Source organism: Corvus cornix, chromosome 2, assembly GCF_000738735.6.
Source record: "Corvus cornix cornix isolate S_Up_H32 chromosome 2, ASM73873v5, whole genome shotgun sequence".
Classification (NCBI taxonomy): domain Eukaryota; kingdom Metazoa; phylum Chordata; class Aves; order Passeriformes; family Corvidae; genus Corvus; species Corvus cornix.
The window spans coordinates 33740966-33765139 of record NC_046333.1 but is presented as its reverse complement, the minus strand read 5'-3'; the positions used below and the strand labels follow the sequence as shown (position 1 = coordinate 33765139).

The 24174-nt window shown below is 40.8% G+C and overlaps 1 protein-coding gene across 1 annotated transcript; it reads left to right on the top strand.

Moving 5' to 3' along the window:
- The first annotated feature begins 2739 nt into the window (after window positions 1-2739).
- On the top strand, window positions 2740-23570 carry EXOSC7 (exosome component 7). The gene is made up of 8 exons (XM_039548600.1): window positions 2740-3032; window positions 4478-4579; window positions 5255-5349; window positions 10073-10235; window positions 14527-14597; window positions 19186-19309; window positions 20286-20441; window positions 23007-23570. The coding sequence occupies exons 1-8, from the start codon at window positions 2976-2978 to the stop codon at window positions 23109-23111; spliced, it is 873 nt and encodes a 290-aa protein (XP_039404534.1). The 5' UTR covers window positions 2740-2975; the 3' UTR covers window positions 23112-23570.
- The last annotated feature ends 604 nt before the right edge of the window (window positions 23571-24174 follow it).

The following is a 24174-nucleotide window of genomic DNA, read 5'->3' as shown; positions in this document are numbered from 1 at the left end:
CCGCCCCCGCGCCGGCAGCGGCACGGCACGGCACGGCACCGCACCCCCCCTTCCGCCGCCCCTTGCGCGGAGGTGGAGCGGCCGCCGGGAGGAACCAGGAAGTGAACGGCGGCGGCGGGAGGCAGCGTGTCCCCGGCCCTGCCCTTCCCCGCCCCGCCGCGGGCTCCCCGGCCCACGGACGGGCACCGGCCCCGGGCCCCGTGTGGCTGCGGACCGCCTGTGCCGACTGCGCTTTAACGGCCCGGGCGTGTGGGTGCCTGGGGGTGGGGGAGTACGGGTTTTGTGAGGAAAAAAACCCCACTGTTTTAACACGGGAACGGATGGTTCTGCCTCGTCGGTCATCTCTCAGCCCCAGGCAGGTTCAGAGTGGTTCTGGTTTGCAGGTTCCAAAATCTTTTGGCACCCAAGGAGGAGCTGTACAGCGCAGAGCAGAGGGGATGTTTGGGGGACTGGAGTATCATTCATAGGAGGAAAGGCTGAGGGACTTGGGCCTGTTCAGCCTCGAGAAGAGACTACTGAGAGGGGACCTCATTAATGTGTATAAATGTCTTAAGTGGGGGGGTGAGGGGAGAAGAGATGGAGCCAGGTTCCTCTCGGTGGTACCTAGCACTAGGATGTGAGGCAGTGGACAGAAACTGATGCACAGAAAGTTCCACCTGAACATGAGGAAGAATTCTTTACTAGTGTGGGTGACCATCCACTGGAACAGGTTGTCCAGAGAGGTTGTGGACTCTCCCTCACTGGACATACTCAAGAACTGTCAGGACACAATCCTGTGCTATGTGCTCTAGGATGGCCCTGCTTGAACAGGGAGGTTGGAGCAGATGACCCCCTGTGGTCCCTTCCAACCCTACCCGTTCTGTGACTGTGGTTCTGTGACAGAGCACTCCACTGCAGGTGTCATGTCTGGAGCCAGAGCAAGGGCTGAGTTTGCTTGACACTCTCCAAGTCAAGCCACTGCTTCCAGCCTTTGTGGCCTTGCCAGGTATTAATCATGCACTGCAAATGTTCACGTTTCAGGGGCTTCCCTCAGGCTGGCTTTATTTGAGCCAACACATGTCATTAATTTACCACAATGAAGTTAGAGGAAAGTTAGAGTTTGCCTTTGTTAAAAAAAACTCCAACATAAAAACCCAAACAAACCCAAGAAACAAGTGACATCCTTTTTTGTATGATAAGCTTCACTACTGCCTTGTGCTGGAATTTGAATGTGCTCAGAAGTGCTCTTTAGGGCAAGAGGATGCCTTCTGTCCTGCCTGAGGAGAAACAAGCCAGACCTGGACTCCTCCTGCCTCTGAAAAACTGCCTTTTGCATGTAAACAAGATTTGCTAGCTGAACCTCTGGGCTATGCAAGAATTTGACTAACATCAGGTAGATTCCAAACTGGGATGGCAGAGGTGGGGAAAAAAATTAACAAATCACTCTCGTCTGGCAGTTGGAACTGTTAGCTGCTGTGGGCTAAGCCATGAGAGGCAGGAGCTGAGATGAGAGCCAGAATGTCATCTCCCTGTGCTCTCAGTGGAAATCATAGGGCGCATCTGCATTAACACTGTGTTTCAGATCAAAATCGCTTGCTTTTTCAGGGAGTTTTTGATTTCTTCTTACTTCTTGTTTGGTTCACACTGTGGAATGTGATGACACAAGTATCATACTGCAAGTCAAATGAAGGGTCAATCTGTGCTGGATAGCAGCACTGGCAGATGCTATTTTAGAATATACAAACCAGGGCCCTTTCATGCATAGGCACTGCCTTTGTCTGGCACTCCCCTGGCCCAGGAAGAAGACCTGGCCCTGTTCACCTCCCTAGGGTGAGCAGGGAGGACAAGCTATCCAAGCCTCGGCTCCCAGCTCTGTCAGGCTCCACTGCTGGCTTTCCCCACCAAGAAGCAGTAAGCAATGCCCATGCAACAACTCTAGAGTGCAGAAACTTGACTCCTTTTGGATGCAGGTAAGCCATGAGAAGAGTCCCAGAAATGCATCAGCTATGCCCCAACTGCTAATGGATAAGCAGCCTGCCAATGGGACCAGACCAACCTAAAACCTCCAAAACCATCCATTGCTCTTGAGGTTTGCTCCCACTGCATCATGCCACCTGCTCAAGTAGGCACAGCCAGGAATGCTCTGTACACTTGACTGAGCAAGGAGTTCTGGAAGACTGGATGAACTCCAACACTGTGCTGTGTAACTCTTCAGAGCCATGGATCATTTTTATCCAAGCAAGCATCAGTGTGAAGTCAGATAGCATCTTTTAAAATACTGTGAAAATGATACACAGGAGTTGTGCAAAAAGGCGTGCAATCTTACATTAATGACTGTTATGCAACTTTCAATTAAGGCTGTCAAAAAAAACCCCAACCCTTAATTATTGTTTTAATATAATAGTGCGAGCTTTTAATTACATTTCCCACGCCACCTTCCCAACTGATATCTGGCACAGGACGAACAGAATCTCCTAAGGAAAGCATTTGGTTTCTTCCCTGCTGCCGCACCAGCCTTCCCCGCCCACCGCACCTCGCTTGGACCTCTCTGAGGTAAAAACTTCGCAAGGAAAATGAAGAAACGCAGAGGACTCTGACTACGCGATCCCGTTCTGAGCACTGGGATATTTCCACAGCCTCCTTCAGGAGCTCTTGGCAGAGGGCAGGCAGAGAGCGGGTGCTCTGGGTTTACCACGAGGGCCAGCTTCTTGGACGGGACGTTTTCCGGGATGCGGGCTGCCTAGTGGGTACCGCGTCCAGAGCGCTGCGCCTACTCCATGTGAAAGGCTTCTGTGGCTTCCCGGTTGCACCCCCCGCTTTGCCGGCAGGAAGGGGGAGCCCCCGCTGTGAGGTGCCGGTGTCGGTGCCGGCTGGGCGGGTGGGACACCAGCTATGGATACTGGCAGCTTTCCCGCCACGGGCGGGCGGGCGGATGGAAGGCAGGAAGGCAGGGAGGAAGCGTGGCACTGCGCAGGTGCGGGCGGGAGGTGGCGGGAATGGCGTCCGTGGTGCTGAGCGAGGCGGAGAAGCTCTACATCGTGCACGGCGTGCAGGTACCGGGGTGGGCGCCGGGCGGTGGGGAGCGAGTTAGGCTGGGGAGGAGGGGGATAGGAAGGGAGGAAGGAGGGAGGGAGGGAGGGAGGGAGCCCTCCACCGTTGTGGCGGGGGGCGAGCCTCCGGAGTAGTAATTATCTGAGCACACTGAGCGTCGGAACGGGAAGCAGGCTGAGAGCAGGACGTGGATTTGTTTGCACAGAATCACAGAATAAGCTGAGTTGGAAGGGACCAACAAGGATCATCAAATCTAGCTCCCAGCCTTGCACAGCCCTGCCCTAAGAATCACACCATGTGCTTTTGAGCATTGTCCAAAAGCTTCTCGAACTCTGTCAGGCTCAGTGCTGTGACCACTTTCCTGGGGAGCCTGTTCCAGTGCCCAACCACCCCCTGGGTCTAAAGCCTTTTCCTGATATCCAACCTAAACCTCCCCTGACACAACTTCCGGCCAATTTTTTTGTGTCCTGTCACTGGTCACCACAGAGAAGAGATCACTGCCTGCCCCTGCTCTTCCCCTCAGGAGGAAGCTGTAACTGCAGTGAGGTCTCCCCTCAGTCTCCTCCAGGCTGAACAGGCCAAGTGACCTCAGTAGCTCCTCAGACGACTTCCCCTCAAGGCCCTTCACCACCTTCCTTGCCCTCCTTTGGATGCTCTCTAATAGCTTAATATACTTCTTCTGTCCCCATTTGCTCATCTTCCCTTGCTCTGTCCACCTCTTCCCTGGCTCATTCTCAAGTTATTGCCGTTAGATAGAGTTTTAGCCTGTCACTTAGTGAAGGAACGTGAGTGGACCAAGGAGGAAGAGTAAAGGATGTCTGGGGAGAAGCCCCAAAGATAACAGAACTGTATTGTTACTGAATTTTACTGAAAAACAGCCTGGTTTTATGGGAACGAGCTGTATAGTATCAGAGGATGCCTAATACCCGTTTTTGAAATAAAAGTGGATGAAGGCATTTGGAAGGCTGGTGTATTATTTTTGTCTGCTGGTGTCCTAACTTATTATGTAAAAGTACAGAACTTGCCTGTCCCAGCAAAGAGCTGGGTTGTATTAGGTAATGTACCATTTAAGGCCACGACCTTTACAGTTTTGGAATCTGAAGCTTTCTTTCGGGTATTGGAGGGACTTGGTGCAGTTCATGTCTGCCTGCAGATTGCTTGTTGCAAGCTCTACATAAACGAGATATAAAAGAAAAAGTACAGTTGCTTCTTTTGTACTCCATGATGAAACTACAAGTTGTTGCTTTTATATCCTCTTTACTGCTGTGTGGTATAGGAGAAGGAAAGTTCAAAGTCACAGGGGTTGGGGGGGCGGGTTGTTGGGTTTTTGTGGTTGTTTAGGTTTTTTGGGTTGTTTGGTTTGGTTTGGTTTTGGTTGGGTTGTTTTTTTTTTTTTACTTTTCATTACTGATTCCCTTAAGTGCAGTATATTGATTGTCATACTTAGGAAGATCTTCGTGTAGATGGTCGAGGTTGTGAAGACTACAGATGTGCAGAAGTAGAAACAGATGTTGTATCAAACACAAGTGGATCTGCAAGAGTAAAGCTGGTAGGTAAATTTCTTAGGGATTTGGTACCTTGCTGATAAAATTCCTTGTTCATATGACTAGTTAAGCTGATGCTATTCATAGATGGGTTTTTGTGTATAATGGCATGTGTGTATAGCAGTAACTAAAACTATGGGATATGGAAATAATGACAGGGTACATAATTAGTTCAGGCAGGCTTGAGCTGGATTTAATGTAAAGTGCCTGGACAGCCTTCAGTCTGAACTAATCTAACATTTAATCTTGAAAACTGAAGTTACTGTTGTGCCTAATCCCTGAGGGTGGGGGCAAAAATTTCTATTCCTTTAGAAGGAAGCAAAACTACTTCTGACATGTGTTGAGTGTGAAGAAGATAAATATACTGTGCAGTATTATGAAGGTTCTGCAGAAGGAGTTGTTTACAGAACCAAAATGACAGAAGTAGTCTTGGATATTAAGACTGTCTTTTTAACCTAGAAGAAGGTAATATGTATGGTAATTATTTGAAGCATCTTCTTAGGCTTAATATTGTCCTTCTAAAGCCTTTTGTTCTTTAAAAAAATGTTATTTTAAGTTTACTCTGATAGAATTATCTGATAACTGAAAGGTGGAAATGTCAGCTTGTCATAGACATTTAAATTAAACAAGTAGTTCTGTAATTATAATTCCAGTTGTGTGATATGCTTTTGTTTTAATAGGGAGAAACTGATATCTTGGTAGGCATAAAAGCTGAAATGGGGACACCGAAGTTGGAGAAACCAGATGAAGGTTACCTGGAATTTTTTGTTGACTGGTTAGTATACTAGAGAAGAATGAAATAGATCTAATATTTGGAATAAACGGCTAATCAGGTCTTGCCATTATTCAGAAGTTTATGCCTTCATTCACTAACCTCCTCTAGAGGTTTGAGTAATAGAAACAAGTTCTTTTACTGTTTCAGTAGCAGTAAATGTTGAGAAATTTTTGGCTGGTCCTGCAAACCCAAAAGAAGCGAATCAGTAGGAGTTAAAGAATGAAAACAGGTGAAATTAAACAATCCCAAATTGCATAGCATCACTGCAGCTGGAAAAGAATAATGGTTCTAGTACATGTGCATGTAACCTGACTTCATGACTAAGATGTCAGCTGTTGGTTTTTTCCATGAAAAAATAGAGAAAATCTCTTTCAAAAGAAGTTGGAAGAAAAGAATCGACCAATACAGACTGTGCTTTAGCTGTACTTAAAGGTTTGCTTACTTTGTCTGTGAAAGCAGTGGAAAAAGATTGAAATGTGTTTTGTACAAAACTTTTTTTCATTTAAAAAAAGAAAAATCCCCAGTGTAAACTTCAGATGCAAAAACTAATTAGAAATTTTAGTTATATATTTATCAGTGAATCCATCTTTCATTAACTAAAAGGATGTTTGTTTTTAATCAGACTTCTTGCATTTTGCTACAAATGGACTGTTGTTTATCCTTACAGTCTTCATAGTGGTTGAATTACAGAGGAAGCTAGAAGAAAACTGAGAACTCTTGTTTTCGGGTTGCTCTGAGATAGCACAGTGACATCTCAGTGTTAGACTAGACTGTCTGCAGCCTGAGACTACAGTATCCAAGTCTTGCAGACTTCCCCAAAACTGTTCTTTATGACATAAAGGGCTTTGGGGATCTCTCATAAAAGCCTTGTCATTGTCAACTTGGCTGTTTTGCATGTGACATCTCCTTTTCTTTTTATTAAAAACAAAAAAATGTTGCTACTCTGACATTAAACCAATATACCATTGTTAAAGCTAATGTATGAGAGGTACTAAGTGTATATCTGATAGTCTTTCTGACCTAATTGTCTATATCTGCCTTAACATTGGTGTGTCACATTATGCAGCCTTATCTGAGACTGCCTCTCTACATCACTATGTTCTAGTTAACTGTGGAAATTTATGCCTTAAAGGAAAGCACTCACCTGTGAATTAGTTGTTTATGATTGCTGTTCAAAAAATATCAGATGGGAAGATGATCTTGAATGTGGTCCTACTGTTAAAACTCATGTATGAAGTGAGTTAAATGGTACATATTTATTGTTTTGGCGTTTTTTTCTGGTTGTTTCTATATGAAGAAAGTTCACTGACAGCAGGGACATTTCCTTCCTGAAAAAAGTGGTCTGTGGACATGTGGCAATTCTGTGACGCTTCTTGTGTGTGAAAATAGATATTAGAAAAACTTCAACTCATTAGATTAATGTTAGGTTGTATTTTCGGTTAATCTCTGCTTCATGAGATGGGAGGGAGAAGTGCATCGATATTGTGGGAGATGAATCTTGTCAGTTCAGAAGTAGGTAATCTTTGATTTCTGTGACAACAGGCGCCAAAAGCCTGAACTTTAGAGAAGTGTAGTCACTTTTCACATGCTCGTGGCACAGGGAAAGGTGTTCTTTAGCCTCCAGAAAGATGCAAAAGACAAAAAGTGAAGTGGAGGCAGCTTGTTTTCTGTCGAGCTGCTGTCAGCACCCTGATGCTTTTCCAGGCTGCCACTGGGTGGTAGTAACTGAGCGTAGTTTGATACCCTGCATCTCCTGGTGAAGTTCCTGTGTGTTCTACTTGGCTTTTATATTATTGAAGCTAGTAATGAAAACTCGGACTGCAGTGATTACTGTCTTAAAATGCTTATTTCCCAAAACTTTCATGGTTTCTTTTACTGATGAAAATAATCACTTGCTGGATCATCTCTGTTCCAGACTTCCATTTCTCTTTATTCTGCTCTGAGTCCTTTACCTAAAATCCAAAGAGCACACTTAGTCCCATTTTGAGACAGACTTTAGTGCGAGTCTCTGGAAGGGATGATTTTTGGGGCACTGATTTGTGATCCTAGAAAATAATTATCATAAAACAAGTCTGTGTCCTGTGTGGTATTCTTACTGCCTGTCATCACTGGAGAAGATATTCATCCTGGCCCTTGATGTTGAAAGACTGCTGTGTGTGCTTTTCTCACATTTGAGTTTTGTGGCTGACCTGATTTACCATTTTCAAACTGTAAGAAATAGGAACAACAAGAAAAGCAGACATCTGAATTCCTTGAATGCATCAGATTTTGTTTGTGGAATTAGGGAAGCAAGGAATATATTTGTCCAGGCTTGGCCTTCTGTAGATTACAGTATACTAATGGCCTGAGCAATAGGTGGGCAATACTTAGCTGTTGCAACAGGAGGATTTTGACTGGTAACAGGAAGAGTTTTGAAATTCAGTAGAGATCTGTGGTAGAAGCATTGTTATGCTTTAGGAGGAATCTTAGTCTGTTAGGCACTGTGACACTGAAATTATTTTGATAATCTTGAAAGTTACATCCTGCTTGGGAGTATAAGTTTTGTACCACTACTAAGTCCTTTCTATGCTCCATAAGCCAAGACTTTTGGCATTTTCTCTTTCTAGTCTGTTAAGACAACCCCCTTCCAAATTTTGCCCAGTGTAAATTACTGCAATAATCTGTAGGCATTAGGTGGCAGTATTTACCAAATAGTTATTATAATAATATCCTGCTAACCTTACTTCTTTATTTCACTTTGATTGCAAGGAAATGAAGTGTTAAAATAATAATGGAATTAAGATGCAGTGAAATGTACAGTGATATTCCAATTGGGTCTAAGGTTCTTTCTGTCACTGTCAAACAAAGCTTCCACTTGTAATCAAAAAATACAACGTTTGCTAAAACTTTTTGTTTAGAAATAATAATGAGGCATAGATTGAAGTTTGCATAACTCTTTCAACTTACCACAGAGATCATAATGCTTGCATAGCATGCTTTAAACAGAATAATCTTGTTAACTTGCATAAAAGCTGCTTCCATGGATAAATGCTTGTTTAATACAACCTGAGGACCTGACTCATTACTGAGTTATACTTAGATAAGATCCTATCTCATAAAATTGGTGTATAATAACCCTGAATAATATTGCGTGTCACACTTGCAGCGCTTATTCATGTGGCAAATATAGTTTAGAAGCATAGATCAGTGCTTAATTGGCAGTAATGTTTCTTTGTATTTTTAAGCATGTGTAGTGCTGTCTGTTAATAGTAGCAGCAAATGACTTCTATAAAATCCAGTAGTTCTTCCTGGCATTCTGAGTTTTCATCAACTCTGCAAAACAACAAGTTGGAATAATTACTGTGAGGTAAGGATAATAGTAGGTAATTATATGTAAGGTTATAGGTTCTGCAGTACTGTTGGTACAGCTCACTTGATGGTTTAAGTCATGCCTTGATAAAGTGAATCCTTAGCCGTTTGGGATTTTTTTTAAAGGTGAAGTGATTGTATTCCAAGACTTAATTTTCTGCTGTATTTTTGTATTCCTGGTGTGCAAAGGTTTTGTATCATCATATAGATACAGAACATACATGAGAAATTAGCCCTGTGAGGTGCCCTGCCAGGAGAATGTGGGGCTTTGCCGTTACAGATTTTGAGCAGACCAAGACTACTTCTGTGGAACCACTTCCTTTGATATGTTCTGCAAGGAGAAATTAATTTGGTGGAGGTCTGACTGGTTTATTTTAAAACAAGATTTGCAATGGTGCTACAGGTCCACTGCTTGAGAATATTCTTGCCCTCTGTATAAACCAGAGGTTGGGTTTGGAATCTTTGTTCATTATTTTGCCATATATGCATCTCTAGACATTTCTGCTCTATTTTATTCTTCTTTGGAGGCAAGGCCTTTTTTGCTTGGTTTGGATTTTTTTTTTTTTTTGGTTGGTTAGTTTAGTTTGGCTTTTGTTTATTTGGCTGGGGTTTTTTTGTAGGCCTGTTTTCTTTTCTTGTTAGAAGTTTGTTCTTAGCTACATACCAGGCCCCAGCATCCAAGAACTTTCTTGCATGACTGCTCATAAATAAATGTTGGGGTCTCCTCAAGTTTGTTATGTTGGAATCAGAGAAGTGAAGAGCACACACTCTGTCAGATCCCTTCAGGAAAAGATGTTGTTTAGTTGCAGTTCTCCATAAGCTGCTGAAAGTAATGACCTGCTTTCTATGAGGGGCTTGATAGTAGACAATACACTCAGTAAAGAAATTACCAATTAAGGTCAGGTAGTCATGTTACTTGTAAGAAATTAGTGTTCTGTTTGTCATATCATTATATCTTTTTCTTCTAAGCCACTCTTTTAATAATTTAACATTCAGCTCTTACTAGGCTGCCTTGTTAGCTGTTGTGAACTTAGTACAAATGTCTCACTTTTTTTTTAAAGGGTTGACATGATAGAAGGTGACAGCGCTTAAGAAATAATCTCTGAGAAAATTCAGCAAATTATACGTCAATTATAACTTGGGAACTGAAGATAGTGGTGGGATTTAGTTAGTATTAGTATTTGTAACAAAATGTCAGTATATTATCTGCACCAAAACCTTCTCTTATGCAAAATGGAAATCATTCCTTTTCAGATAGGATGCCTATTCTTGTACAAATAAATCCTTAGATACTTTCAATGCTTTATATTTAAGAAATGTTCTTTGGATGTTTGCTGCTTCAGAAGTGAAATTATTCTTTTCTTTCTTTATCTAGTTCTTCAAACTCTCCTGAGTTGGAAGGCCGGGGAGGAGAAGAACTTGGCACAGATATAGCAAATACGCTGTACAGGGTATTCAGCTGCGAGAACAGTGTAGACTTGAAATCCCTTTGTATCAATCCCAAAGAGCACTGCTGGGTTCTCTATGTGGATGTATTGGTAAGTACAGAAATGAAAACTAAGATTCAACAAAATTTTTCTGAGGCAGAGACTGACTTAGCATAACCTTGTGTATTTTCTTACGTAAAAAAAGGTTTCTCATAATGTGATGTAATGTATCACAGCATGGATGGCCGTTTTCTTGTGAACCTACTTACAGCAGTTAATCGCTAATTTCAGTTTGCTCTTTTTCTACTCTTCTTGATGTTGCTGTTCCACTGCAGAACTAAAAAAACATTGAATACTCCAAATCTCTCTCAGATAAAAATCAGTGATCTTATACTGACCAGAAAATTGCCACTGAAGAAGGGTAAACTTCTCTTCTAAGCTAAATGTAACAGCAAATATATTGTTCTAATGAATGTAAGTTGTCATGGCTGGATGTTAGCCCTAACAGAACTGCCCATCCTGTTTGCTTCTTTGCACTCTTATCACTACTAATTCAGTAAAGTAAAATAGAAGCTTTTCTGGCAAAAGCTGGGTTTAGCCTAGGTGCTTTTTGATGAAAGTTGTATGTATGTATTGAATGTAGAAGGTAAACTGAGTATTTGTTCCCATGACAATAATGAAAACTGAATTTTATGTGTACAAATCTGATGCATGCAGCAGCTCAATTTCCAAAATATGCTGCATTTAAAGCACTCTGTCATGGGACTTTTAGAAGTCTGCAAGTCAGACTCTCCTGAATATTATTTCCAATTCTTATTGGTCCAAAGTTGAGTTTCTGTTTGTCAAATTTGGAAGTGAAAATATGTTAAGGGATCTTACAGGAATCCATTAGTGTCTGTGAAATAATGTGCAAAATGTTAAGCTGTATGGCCAGAAAATTAAATACAGGGTTTTGTTGAACAAAACAGGAACATTTAGACTAAATAAATGAGAAAATTAGTTCACTAAGTGTTTAAAAAGCACTAGCATTAGCCTGATTATGGTAGATACAGTACATGCCACAAGAGTCCACCTACAGAATGATGGAATATGTACCTCTGCTGAGTGCTTTAACAGCCCAAGTCACTGGCTTATTGCAGCTTGGCATGGTTTAATGCAGAATGAAGTGTTAGTTCTGAGAAATCACACTGGGGCCTTTAGTTACTAGGTAATTACAAGCAAAGGTACAGAATATTAAATGCTGGGCATATTTAAGCAACATGCTGCTTAACATTGCATAGGCACTGCATAAACAAAGACTTTCATAAAGCTGTCTGCTCCTGTGTGTATATATATACACATGTACACTGTTCTGTATAGCTTTTGTTTGAGATGTAGCTGGTCATTATCTGATTGTTCCTGGACAGATTTGTTGATTGTCCACAGCTACAGAGAAGAACAGCCTTGGTGTTTTCATGCTACTAGTTGTATCAGAATTATGAACATCAGGGCCTATGTTATGTGAGGAATTTTACATTTAGCCCTTTTTACAGTGCCAATGAAGAATCTGTTGCAGGTTCATAATTACAACTCTAAACTTGATGAGTCTTCTTAATGTCATATTCTGCAGGGGTTTTGTGTGTGAGCCGTTGAAGAGCTGTTGGTACAGTTAGAACAAGATACTGTTAACATTTCTCTCTACTCTGTTCCACCCCCAACTTTTTTTTTCCACCTCAGGCCTCTGTATTATACTTTTAGTGGGGTGTGGTAGAAGGATGACACCTGGGCTAATATAAGGAGCAACTCATATTATTTGTATTTGGAGGGGGACAGATTCTGAGTATAAAAACAACACTCATAGAGAGTCCTTTGGGTGATATTTTCCTTCAGAATTCCTGGAAATCGTTTACATTGATGTTTGTGTTGCATAGTTATGTTGGAGGGAAAATAAGCGTTGTATCTGTTGTGAGGCTGAAAATACTGGTACCTTTTGGTCAGGTGTGAAGGTACTTGTCTGGAAATCTCTCATTCCAAAAGATCCAGAAAGAATGTTATGAGCCTGGAAATACTCCATTACTATATAATTTAGCCATGTGTACTTTGATTGAAACATCTATATTCAGCTCCTTTGTGTAAATAGAATTTGACACTTGCAGTCTCAAAAGAGAAAACAGTTTGTTTTGCAGACTCATGCAGCTTTATAGATTAAAAACATCTCTCAAATATTTTCCAGTGGTCAGTGTACTTGGGACGTGCTATAATCCTGTACAGTCAGACAAGGAGAAAAAGCAATTTCAAGCATGCACACCACAAAGATGCAGACATGTGGACAAACTGAGATTATATATGTCAAAGGTCAAGAATATATACCATGACCTTTCAAAGTATATGCATTCTTTCTTAATGGAAGGCATTCCACTTCCAAATAGTACCTTATGGAGTACCACAAAAGCCTGTTCTCACCTTCTCTGTGTTTTCGTCAATTTCTTTCTTTTTCTAAGCAAGCCATTGATGTCAGAAATAAGCTTTCAAGCATTTTTGAGTGGGTTTTTATATATATGTATAGTTTTCTCCACATGGTTTGCCCCAGCAGCCTGCTGTGCCAAGCAAGGAGAATCAAAGTGTGCAATCTCTTATCATTCTCTACCCAGTCACAATAGGTTGTGTGTCAGGAGGACAGGGTGTGTTAGGTTCTCTTGAAATTTTTGCACTTCACTACTGAGCACCTTGCAGGATTTCCTCATGTTTTATATTCCACTCTGCCCCAGTCTGATAAAAAAAAGAAGTTAGGAATCTCTACTTTTGGAGGAAAAGCTTCTCTGGATAAGGTGAGGTCTACAATGTGTTATCTTTTGTTTCCAATAACTTTTTCACTTGCATATCAGTAAATTAGAAGCAGTGAAGACTCCTCTGCTTCCCATAACTCACAGTTGCAGACTTTCTTAGTCCTGAAAATAAATAAATAACTGGGGCAGATATCAGTACAAGGTGCTTCAGCTGAGAAAAGCGTTCCTTTCTTTGCAGAGGAATTGTTGCACCATGCTCTGTGCAGGCTGTGTTCCTTGCCTCTAGGAGCCACTGTAGTACAGAAGAGGCTTCAGAACATCAGCCTGAACACAAGCCTAGCAACAGTGCAAGTACATCCCGTTATTGTGTTTTAATAACAAAGATATTGTGGGGCTTATTGTGTTATCAAGTAAAATCCAATAATGACTGAAAGGGGCAAGTTAACCTCTCTGTATCCAGCAGCTGTTTGCAAAGAAATAATCAGATCACCTTTGTATTTAGCTTTCTATCCCAACTTTTTGTCATTCTTTTTACACTGTTCAGTCTGTCTTCATGAAAAGAAACGGTCTTTGCAGAATATCTTGTTTATTATTTGCTCCCCGTGCAGGAGTTTATCTCATTTTTAAATAGATTTTGAAGAACAGTCAATGCAATCAGGATTGCAAAACTTGTTTTGCTCTCACCATACAGCATAGATTGATGTGACAGAGAAGCATCCATGTGTTCTTGCTGAAGTAATTCCAAATGCTTGCTCTGTGTGTGTGTGTTCTCAGGAAATAGTACTGGCAGCTGAGAGCTGAGCTTGTCAGAGAAGTGACAGTAGGCAATGGACAGACACATCTCTGATTGTCTGGCAGCCTGCAGGAGGTGTTAGTGGTTATGGGAGCCCTCCCTTTTTACCTTGTATGCAGTGCTGCTTTCCCCTTTGACTGTTGTTCTCCCAGTCTTCATGGGAAGAGGCTGAGCTAGGCTCCCTCCACACACTTCACTTGTTCATAACACTCATATGAAATAGACTTTGACATCAGGATTTCCTTAGATCACTTTCGGCTACGAGACAAACCTGACAATGACTCTTTCCCATAAAGAGAATAAATCATGATGTGCCTTCATAACTCTACCTTATGTAAGTAGCTTTCCATACCATGTTCTTGGTGACAGTGTGTGTTTCATCTATGAAAGCAATTCTCCTAGTTGGTTTTGTCTGGCTGATATTTAAAAAAAGGCTCCTCTTTGAAATAAAATACAGAAAATTGATTGGCTTGATTTAACACTAAAGAATTAATGTGGTGAGTTTATAAAGAGTATTCCGGTCATAGTCTAGTTCAGAACCTTAGCACAAGAAGATTAAGAACAGTGGTGGTTTCATTTCAGCTTCTATTATTAAATTTTATCATTAATTTTATTATGAAGTGCATTAACTCTTCTATTTTGCATGTATAATACAGTTAGCTGAAATCTTAATTTCCTATCTGTTTCTTTTCATAGATAGGCTTTAAAGACAACTTTGTTTTTTAAAAACCTGTTCTGGTAATTAATTTTCTTCCTTTTCAAGTAGCTTTAAAGAAAATAAAGGCTTCATTTAAAGGCAGTAGCCTGATTTTTTTTTTAAAGAGATTCTTCTTTTCCTCCACAGTTATTGGAATGTGGTGGGAACATCTTTGATGCAATCTCTATCGCAGTGAAGGCAGCTCTCTTTAACACAAGGTAAAGCACAGATCTCATTTCATGTGGGTGGAAGTGGCATGGGAAGTGGAAGAGAAGTACTCTCTGTGAGCACAGCAGTTCTAATGCTTAATTATTTAAATAAGAAGTACCCAAGACAGCTTGCATTCAAGTAACATTTGCATGCAAGTAACATGAACTAATGTTATTTTAAATCAGTTTCTAATAATCAAGTGTCATATTGCACGTTACGCACAATCATGCTCACAATATAACTTTTGTTGTAGCCAGATCCAGAAAAAATAGTCTTGACCATATGGTTTTGTTGCAAGTAGTTGGAGGCCTTGGTGTTGATGCCTTGTGGGTTTGAAATAAGAAGTGTTTACTGATACGTGATGTTCCTGAATAAGAAGCCCTCTGTCAGTGTGACTACTGATTTGTAACTAGCCCTGATTTTCCACTTTTGATTTCGTTCTTATTAACTGTCAGCCTAGAGTTCTTTTCAAAACCAAGAGGAAAAATGTGGTAGTGAGAGACTGTGGGGAGGGGGAAGCAATGTGCCTTTAAAAGAACTTTGCCCCGCGCATTTTAATTCAAAGAATGGAAAAATAAAATCTAGTAGAATGAATGATGCAAGTCTTCTGTGTGTGTTTTTAATAAGATTCACTGCTATTTTTTCTATTGTTTTATTTTCTTTATCTGTAGGTGAAAGGGAGTACAGAGTTTGTAGCACCCTTGAGAAAAACAACCTAGTGAATGGCTTTGCTAAAAAACTTACATGGCAAAAACAGCTGGTAGAGGTGCAAAACCTAGACTCCTACAAGCATAAATGTTTTAAAAGTGGATCTCAGATTGGTTTTCAGCATTAAATTAAAGATCTGCTAAAGTCACTAGTGTAGTTCTGGCTTATTTATCAGGGAGTCAAGGCACAGTACTAGATCTGGAAAAGTACACGCAAGAAGAAGAGGAAAATACGCTTTTGAAGACAGGCAGTGTATCAGGTTATAAATCCTTTAAAAGGGATAAGGGGAGAATCCATCTGAGACTAGAAGTTGTATATGTTGCTGAGAAATTTCTCTTGTTAATCAAGTTCTCAGTAACTTTTAACAGTAGATTGTTTTTATAACATTAAGAAATACTTCCAGAAATGTAATGGCTCACAAAGGAGTTGGCAGTACACTAAAAAGAAGAAATGCCTTTGTTTCTCTGGGTGAGTTGCCAGGATGCAAAATCATATAGTTAAAACAGTTACTACCATGTGAGTTGTCCTGCAGATCCAAGGCTCATACTTTATTTATAAGATAACTAAGTATTTTTTCTTATTTTAACCAGAATAAAGAGAGAAGATAAAAAGTAATGAATTAAATAAGTGAATAAAAGAAAATCTGTTGCTCTGGGAACATGGACAACATAATGGAGGGTGTAATTATTTTAATGTTTCCTATCTATTTTTATTATTCTGACCACTGTGTCCTTTATATAATCTTTAAACTGCAGGCAAACTCCACAAGTCTTGTTGAAGTTGGGAATCATATCAAAATGTGGTACCTGATACAATGATGATGATACAATGCATGAGCCTCTTGATTTTTTACCTTTGAAAACTCTATCTTACTGATTTGAGCAGGGAATGCTAGTTCAGCTTATCTCATACAAGCTCAGAAAGTCAAGAGGTGAAATACAAAGTGAAAACCTGTTGTCCTCATTCGCTATTCCTCTCCCTTTCCCTTGGTAGCTACTGGATTTTCTTTGGATTGACACAAGGTTGTGTGAAGAGTGGCTGCCTGTTCTCCATAAAATATTATTCTCCAAACAAGATGTCAGTTTGAAGGCTGCTTCAGATTAAGTGTTCTGAGCTGTGCTCGACATGTGTCCCTCTTTGACTCTTACTTGCTTTCCCTACTTTGTTTACAACCAGGTTTTTGTTCTAAGTGTTTTCAGATTTTTGCCAGCCTTGACTGCAGCCTTGGAACTAAGAGCAGGGAGCTCAAGCTGCTGTTGTTTCTTTGAAGCTACAAAATTTTAGATACTCAGATAGGCATTTGAAAACTTCAGCTTCAATTTAAAATCTTGCTCTAAGCATTTTTTTAATATCTGTGGACAAATTTTGCTTTAGAGGTAAGTAAATCCAACATCACAACTTAAGGAATTTTGTGCAAGACTTAGGGGATTTAAATCCTTTGAATGCCTGACCTGACTCTCCCCTTCAGGCATGGAACAATGACAATAGGACTGGTTTAGGGGGAACATTTACTCCTCGCAGTTTTGTACTGTTCATCGAGTTCTAAAAACTGCAATCAAGATTATGTGCAGAAGATAGCAGATTATCAGACTTCCTTCTTACCCGTATCTCCCAGATGTTTAAGGATGGATTTATTAATGATGGAAGTAGATACTGCAAAATACGCTGTTAGCTACTGTGTCAGGACATTAAACTTGGTCCTGTGGAATGTGCCTACTTGGAACCAAGGCTGCAGAAAATAGACAAGTTACAAAAACTACAAAGTTTATAGCACAGCAGCCTTGCAGATACCGAGGTCTACAGCATGGTAGAGGCAGAACTGATGCCTGCTTGCAAGGGTGGGACTGGTTTTGCATTTGTGAAGTCTGGATCTGCACACACAGAAAAGAGCACTGTTTGTTACATGACTGAGTCTTGCTGTACAGATCTCTGCCCTGATTAGTTGCAGGAATCAAAACAGAAAAATAACAGTTGCAAAGTGAACACATACAGCTATTTCTTAAGATAAATCTTCACAAGCTGGGAGAGGAAATCTACAGTGTTCTGGAAAAGCTTTGTGCTACATTGGTTTTGCATAGTTTTTGTGTCCATATACCCCCTTTTTATGCAGCTGCAATGCTTGTGTCTGATCTTTTTGCCTTTGCAGTAGTTCTAATTTGCACCTCTCTCGTCTGTTCTTGGCCAAAAAAGCTCCTTGCAGGCATTTTTCAGATATTAGTTCTGGCAACTTCTTCTTTCAGACCAAACATTTCTCTGGTTTCAAAGCTATTTTAGGTTGGAGTTAAAAATTGCTTAATCTCACAAATTTTCTTAAAATCTTGCTTTGTTTTTTAAACACTGCTCTGGCACGTACACTTCTTGCTTGACTAGGCTGTTGTCCAGTGTTGTCCACTGTCTTGTGTAGCTTAAGGGTTAGTCACCTTGTGATTTTATTCCATCAACTTCTAATATTTTGAACTTGAAAATAGGCTCCAATGCATTTCTAATGAGTTGGAAAACATTTGGAGTTTCATTTCAGGAAAAAGTGCACATCACAATTGTTCTGCTTACTCAAAGTGTTCGTTTTGGGTTGGCTCAGGTCACTGTGCTTGTAGAGAAGTTGTCGTCACTGGAGCAGGGTTAGCCGTTTTGAAGTATGTGCCACTAGGACTTTTATCCACAAATAACTAAAATACTCATCCAAGGATCAATAAAAATCACTTTGTGTTGGTGGGGGGAAATGTTCATTAAATCAGTCCCTGTCTCTTCCGCTTTTAAAGGAAGGGATTTGTTACAGACAGCATAGAAGAATGTAACCTCCAGAGTCTAGTTATAAAACACAATGCTACCATAAAAGCACCAACATAAAACCAGATTGTGGTTACTGAAGTTAGCTGTCTTGGGACATCTTGAAATATTTTGTTTTCAAGTGCAAATGTGTGAAAGAGAGATGTGGGTGAGCTCTATGTGTGCTTCACTGGACAGTAATGCCAAGTCTCTCAGTCAGTACTCCATCCTAGCAGGCACCTGGATTAATGGGGTGTATAAGATGCTGACATTCTTGGCAGCTTGAAATACCATCTTCTACTAAATTGTTTTAAATTACTTTATTCATTATGCTAAGAAAACTGCCTTAAATCATCCCGTAAAACTTCCATTAGGTGGCTATCACAAATGCAATGTATGTACGACTGATAAGGAGCCTGTCTAGCTCATTTGTGAGAGAGCCCATCATTCACAACTGAGAAGAAAGCATTTCTTGGATTTCTGCCAGGGTTTTCATCACTGCTTTGCCCTGATAAGTTATATATCTCTTGTATATCTGTCCTTAGAACAGTAGAGTATCTTGCCAATCTTCTCATCTTGGTAGAGAAATGATTTTATGAATGTCATCTTTTCTCTTTACCCCAAGTCTCCTTAGTTGGTGTTATTCTTTCCTGAACAGCTTTACTACTTGTATTTGCTACTGATGTCATACCTTTGCCAAGCAATGCAACTGATGTAATGCTGACAACTTTACTGTTGTCTGCAAGGTTGGGAACCACAGAACAAATTCAGTGTTGGTAATTTATCTCCTGTACATCCAGGCAGGTATGCAAAGAATTGTTCAGAACTGATTTGTGCAAATTCCAAAAGAATTTCTCCCCATGTAATAGTGTAAAAAACAACTCAAATTCTAACTGTTTGACTGATGTAAATATGATGATCTTATCCTAAATATCTTCCCAATTAAAATATTTCCTTTGTAGTCTCAGGGAGTGAGTTGTTAATACTTTGATCACATTCTGTACTGTTGTTCTAAACATTTTACCTTGTTTAGAAGAACATGGACTTCCTGGAGTTGTGACTATGTAACGGCTGTAATTGTTATGTGTTCTGGCAATGACTCTGCACCTTTTGTTTCCACAGGATACCCAAAGTGCGTGTTCTGGAGGATGAAGAAGGCACCAAAGAGATTGAGCTGTCTGATGACCCTTATGATTGTATTCGACTCAGTGTAGATGAGGTGCCCTGTATTGTCACACTAAGCAAAGTAAGCCTGACAAATCTCTGACTTTCTGCCTAGAGACTCCAGTTAATTTCACCTGCCATTTATTTTTTCCCTAGAGATAAAATTAGTGTTACAGAAATGGTCAGTGTCCACTATGTATATGTTTGTTTGTCTTTGGTCTCCTAATTATGTAGAACTTTTACTGAATAAGGGGTTTTTTTGTACCTCTGTCTTGTGGGTTTCTATTTGATGCAGTCTTAAAATGCATCTTTTTGCATGCAGTGGAGTTGGTTTTGTTTTTCATCTGCTCCTTGCTTAACATCCAGAGCAGCAGATACATCGGTATGTTAAAGCAAGAGACTATTGTGTTCAGGCATGGAGGTTGTGTGATCTGCCTGGAGTTACATGCTGAGTATTTGTTGCTGAGGACAGAACTCCATTTTCATGGGTGCAGTACCATCCCTTTCCTTTCAAAGGAAAGGTTCTTGTCTTCCTTATGTAGCACACAGCTAACACAGTTTATATTACGGGTGCTGCATTTTCTATTGCAAGTGTTAGTGATTTGCTTAGGTATTTTTTACTTAGGTACTTTGCTTAGGATTTGCTTGGCATTTCTTTTAAGCAAATTGCATAAATAGTAGAGGGGCCATTGCTGAAATGAGGGCTCACCTGAATCTTAGAATGTGTAATTTTCAGGTAGAGAGGAGCGAAGTCTAGACTTAGAGTTGCAGGGAAAGGTGAATATGGAGTTTCATACAGATGAAGGGATGGTAGAGAAGAAAGCAGTATGAAATAGTGACATGCTTATCTCACCTCTGTTGTTTATGTACACATAATTTGGGGTCAGAGGCTGTTAAAATGCTGTGCTATCAAGTTAGTCCTGACTATTTCCAAAGGCCACATCATTTTAGGATGGGAGGCTGTAGATAAGTAGCAAAGCCACCACTCTCAGTTTAATTTCTTAGTGGGGGAGCTTTGAGAACTGCAAACTAATGCATTGTTTGGTCACTAACTGCAGATTGGATATAGGCATGTGGTGGATGCTACCCTTCAGGAAGAAGCCTGTTCTTTGGCAAGCCTGCTTATTTCTGTGACCAGTAAAGGTGCCATCACTTCTATGAAGAAAGTGGGGAAAGGTAGCCTGGATCCTGAGAGTATTTTTGAAATGATGGAGGTAAGGAGTGTTGAACAGTTGACTGTCTTGGGTGATACTGGATGAACTGGAACTTGGGTGTATGGAAAGCTGCAGTAAGGGCTTTTAGAGGAGACATCTTAGTGCTTTGATTTGGTGCACAAGGGACTTGTGAGGGTCACAGGCAGTTTCTTTGAAACAGACTCTAATGTGAATGGACACTGTCTAAAACTTTTAGATGCCTGAAATGTATGGTACTCATATTTGTTTCAGGCAAATACTTCACAGCTGTAAGACAGTAAAGCTTAAGCTGATAAACTTGGAGAGTATTTTTAAAGGACGTATTCCCTCCTGTTGTTTCTTTTAAAGACTGAAAGAGCAAAACTTATAACATGGTAAAGTCCCTGTAAGAGTAGAGATGGTGTTTTGAATTGCTGGTGCATGGTGTTCTAGCACAACTCATTTTATGATAAGCTTACTGTTCTCATTTTACTGTTGTTTTTCTTTGCTTCTTTATTGAGTTTACAATCTGTTCCTACTTCATAAAAATACTAGTATCTGGATATTGTCCACATCCATATAAGATCCATTTTAAACCCTTCTTCAGGTTCTTCTTAAATCTGTTCAGTGTAAATTCTCACGCCTGAGTTTGGCCTTGAGCATGAGACAGAAATGGGTTTTGAGCTTGAAAGTCAGAATGAAAATTAGATACTTGAAGCTGGCTCTGTTTCCTAGAGACACAAGGCTAATTTCTGCATGGCTCTAGTGAGGAATGCTGAAATTGGAGCCAAGTTTGACAACAGTTGGTCTCAAGTGGGAATTACAGCTGAGTATGTGGCACTTGACTGCGTCATTGTGTTAGTCCAGAGTGCTAATCCCGGTGGTAGCAGTGGGCTTTTTATTTGTGTTCAGACATGCCTCTTTATCCCCCTTACCTGGATAGAGAGGTGTTATCTCTAATTCCTCTGCAGGAGTGAGAGATAAAGCTGATCACAAAAAGCCAAAATGTTTTCTGTAAGGTCAGAGATTACCTGTTTGGTCCTGCCTTAAACTCCACGTCCTGATTAGGGTATCAAGGAAAAACAAAAAGGCCTGGGAATGCCCAGTGGAGGAGCTGAGTAACCGATGTTTGACACTTCTATTCCCAAATGCAGGTCAGAGGATGTTCACTTTTTCCTGACTGGTAGAGAACAGACATTCTAGGACATATCTCTTAGGAAGGTAGTTTCATGGGAAGGTTTTGGGGAGCTGCCAGCATTAGGCTTTTTTTTACTGAGTTTATGATCCGAGCCAATAGAGAGGCAAGCAGGAATAAGATGCAGTGTTGGGTCAATACCAAAGTTCTGCACAGTTCCCACTCACTTTGACCTGGGCTGAGTGATGTTGTCCTACATTTGAGGAGAAGAAAGTATATCACCCATCGTGACTCTGGACTGCTGCAGTGATCTTTGTCCCAGTGCAGAGCTGCAACAGTTCTTGTGCCGCCCTTTATGTAGCACAACTCATGGTGCTTAGGATTGACAGCTACCCTGCTGCATCAAAGCTCTTCCCAAATTTCCTTTGGTACCATGGCCATATTCTGCCACCTGGCTCTTCAGTTAAAAATGTAGCTTATTTTCAGGTTTGTGCATCTAGGTTTGTGCATGGTTTCAGAAATTGTCACCAGGAGGTGAAACCGAGTTTTGTGTCAGCTGTATGGCAGGCCTAGGTTTGCTGCTTTTGATCAGGAGCCAATAAATTCATTTTATTATAATCTGCCTTTGCCTCTTTAGGGATGGGTGAGCTCTTCATCTCTGTTTGCAGTCAGTATTTCAGGTCATTTAGAGAGACCCTGTGAAAGCTCCAATGGGCACCACTGCCTTAAGATCTTTGTTTCGCTGTTGCCCAGTGTTTCCCTGCCCTGTAGCTTCCACAGTACAGTTGGGCGTGTGGGAAGAGTAGAGGTCAGCACTGGAGCTAATCCTGGTGGGTTTTCACTGCTGGAGTTCATTCCTGTTAAGAAAACATTCTCTTAACTCCTTTAAGGTCCTTGGACAGGACAGAATTGCACATCATATGAAGGATCTGCCCACAGAGTGATTTGGTGGTGAAGCCAGTGTGCATTTTGGGCTTCTCTGGCCACAGGACAGGGTGTTCAGCTGGTCTAAGTTTATTCTGCTGGTTCTGAGCACGTTCAGGAGAGCCTACTGAACTTTCTGTTAGTAGGCTGCTTTGCTGGTCAGGTGTCTCTTGTCCTCTGGCAGCTAGAATATTGCTTCATGGTCTGTGTGCTGGCTAATTTGAACATGTGCTTGTGCCTGATGTGAATTTAATTTATATTCCTGAGTGATCCAGCGATGCACAGATCTGGTATTAATGATCCTGGAATGCTTCTCTGATGAATGAGAGCACTGCCTTTGTGGGTATATTTTTCCAAAACTTAATCAAGTTAAAATGAAACTTTCACCACCATTATTTTTCTAAATTAAAAGCATATTTTTATGATACCAGCTGGTGTATATGAATCATCAAAGGGAAAACATTTGTCAAAAGGAAGTGTTCCGTAAGAGTTGTCTTCCTGTTAATAAGCATATGTCTCAGGTTTGTTTTGCTTTCTTTGCTTTGCAGACAGGACAAAGAGTAGGCAAGTCACTTCACATAGCCCTTCAGAAGATTTTGGATGAAGAAGAGAGTTTGGGGACCTCAAGACCAAAAGTTGGATTTCTAGGATGAGTTTTTATTAAATGTTCAAAACTGCTTTTAATTGATTGTGCAATCTTGTCAGTTTGTATATAAAGAAAAAGGGGGTTTTTTGTTTTAGTAGAGTCATCCTCCTGGCTAAGAGGCTTTCAAAATGTTACTAAGCTTAAAGAAAGCTACAATTAAATGCAAATAAGCAAAATTGAGCTGCTTTCCGTACAGGTGACTGCTGGCATCTAGGAAGTGCACCAGCAACAGTTGATGCTGCTGCCTGGAGAGTGCTTGAATCTGTTTTCCAGAGTGACTGGTGTACTTTCCACTTAATTCTGTTTGCATGTGTTTCACTTCTGTTAACCAGCTCCTGTGTTCTAGAATGCATATGGGGTTGTCTTCAGTGCAGCACAAAGGAGAACAGCACTAGGTGGAAATCTTCCTTCAAATTACCTTACTATTCTTTGAATAAAATGTGGTTAGATTTTACTATAAATACGACATAGTCTCAAGTTCCCAATTCATATTTTAAACCAAGAGTTTTCTAGAAGTACCTCACAAGGGGAAGCAGCAGGGCAGGCACTAACTATTCTGTGTGGTGATCAGTGACAAGACTTGAGGGAACAGCCTGAAGTTGTGTGCGGGGAGGTTTAGGTTGGATAAAGCAGGAAGAGGTTCTTCCCCCAGAGGATGGTTGGGCACTGGAACAGGCTCTCCTGGGAAGTGGTGACAGCACCAAACCTGACAGAGTTCAAGAAGCGTTTGGACAATGCCCTCAGGCACATGGTGTGACTCTTGGTGTCCTGTACGGGGCCAGGAGTTGGTCTGTGATGATCCCAGTGAGTTCATTCAAACTCAGCATATTCTATGATTTCCTTGCTCCCTAGAGTTTTATACCTGTCCCTTTTTCCAACAGGTGCAATAGTAACCTAGCCAAAACTTCTCACTGGGGCTAAGGAGAAGGGACATGACCAGGGTAAATGGGAAACTAAACTGATCTTTAAGAGTTTGATAATTCAGCTGGAAAAGCATAGTGGCTGTCAGTAATGATCCTTCACAGGGAAAAGCAGAGAATGACAGATAAGACTAGAAACAAGTTGTATCA

What these genes read in the sequence shown, in the direction of transcription:
- EXOSC7 (XM_039548600.1), top strand. Translation starts at nt 2,976, where the DNA reads ATGGCGTCCGTGGTGCTGAGCGAGGCGGAGAAGCTCTACATCGTGCAC. An exon ending in CTGGAATTTTTTGTTGACTG is followed by an intron (nt 5,350 to 10,072) that starts GTTAGTATACTA and finishes TTCTTTATCTAG; the next exon opens with TTCTTCAAACTCTCCTGAGT. An exon ending in GTATTGTCACACTAAGCAAA is followed by an intron (nt 19,310 to 20,285) that starts GTAAGCCTGACA and finishes CACTAACTGCAG; the next exon opens with ATTGGATATAGGCATGTGGT.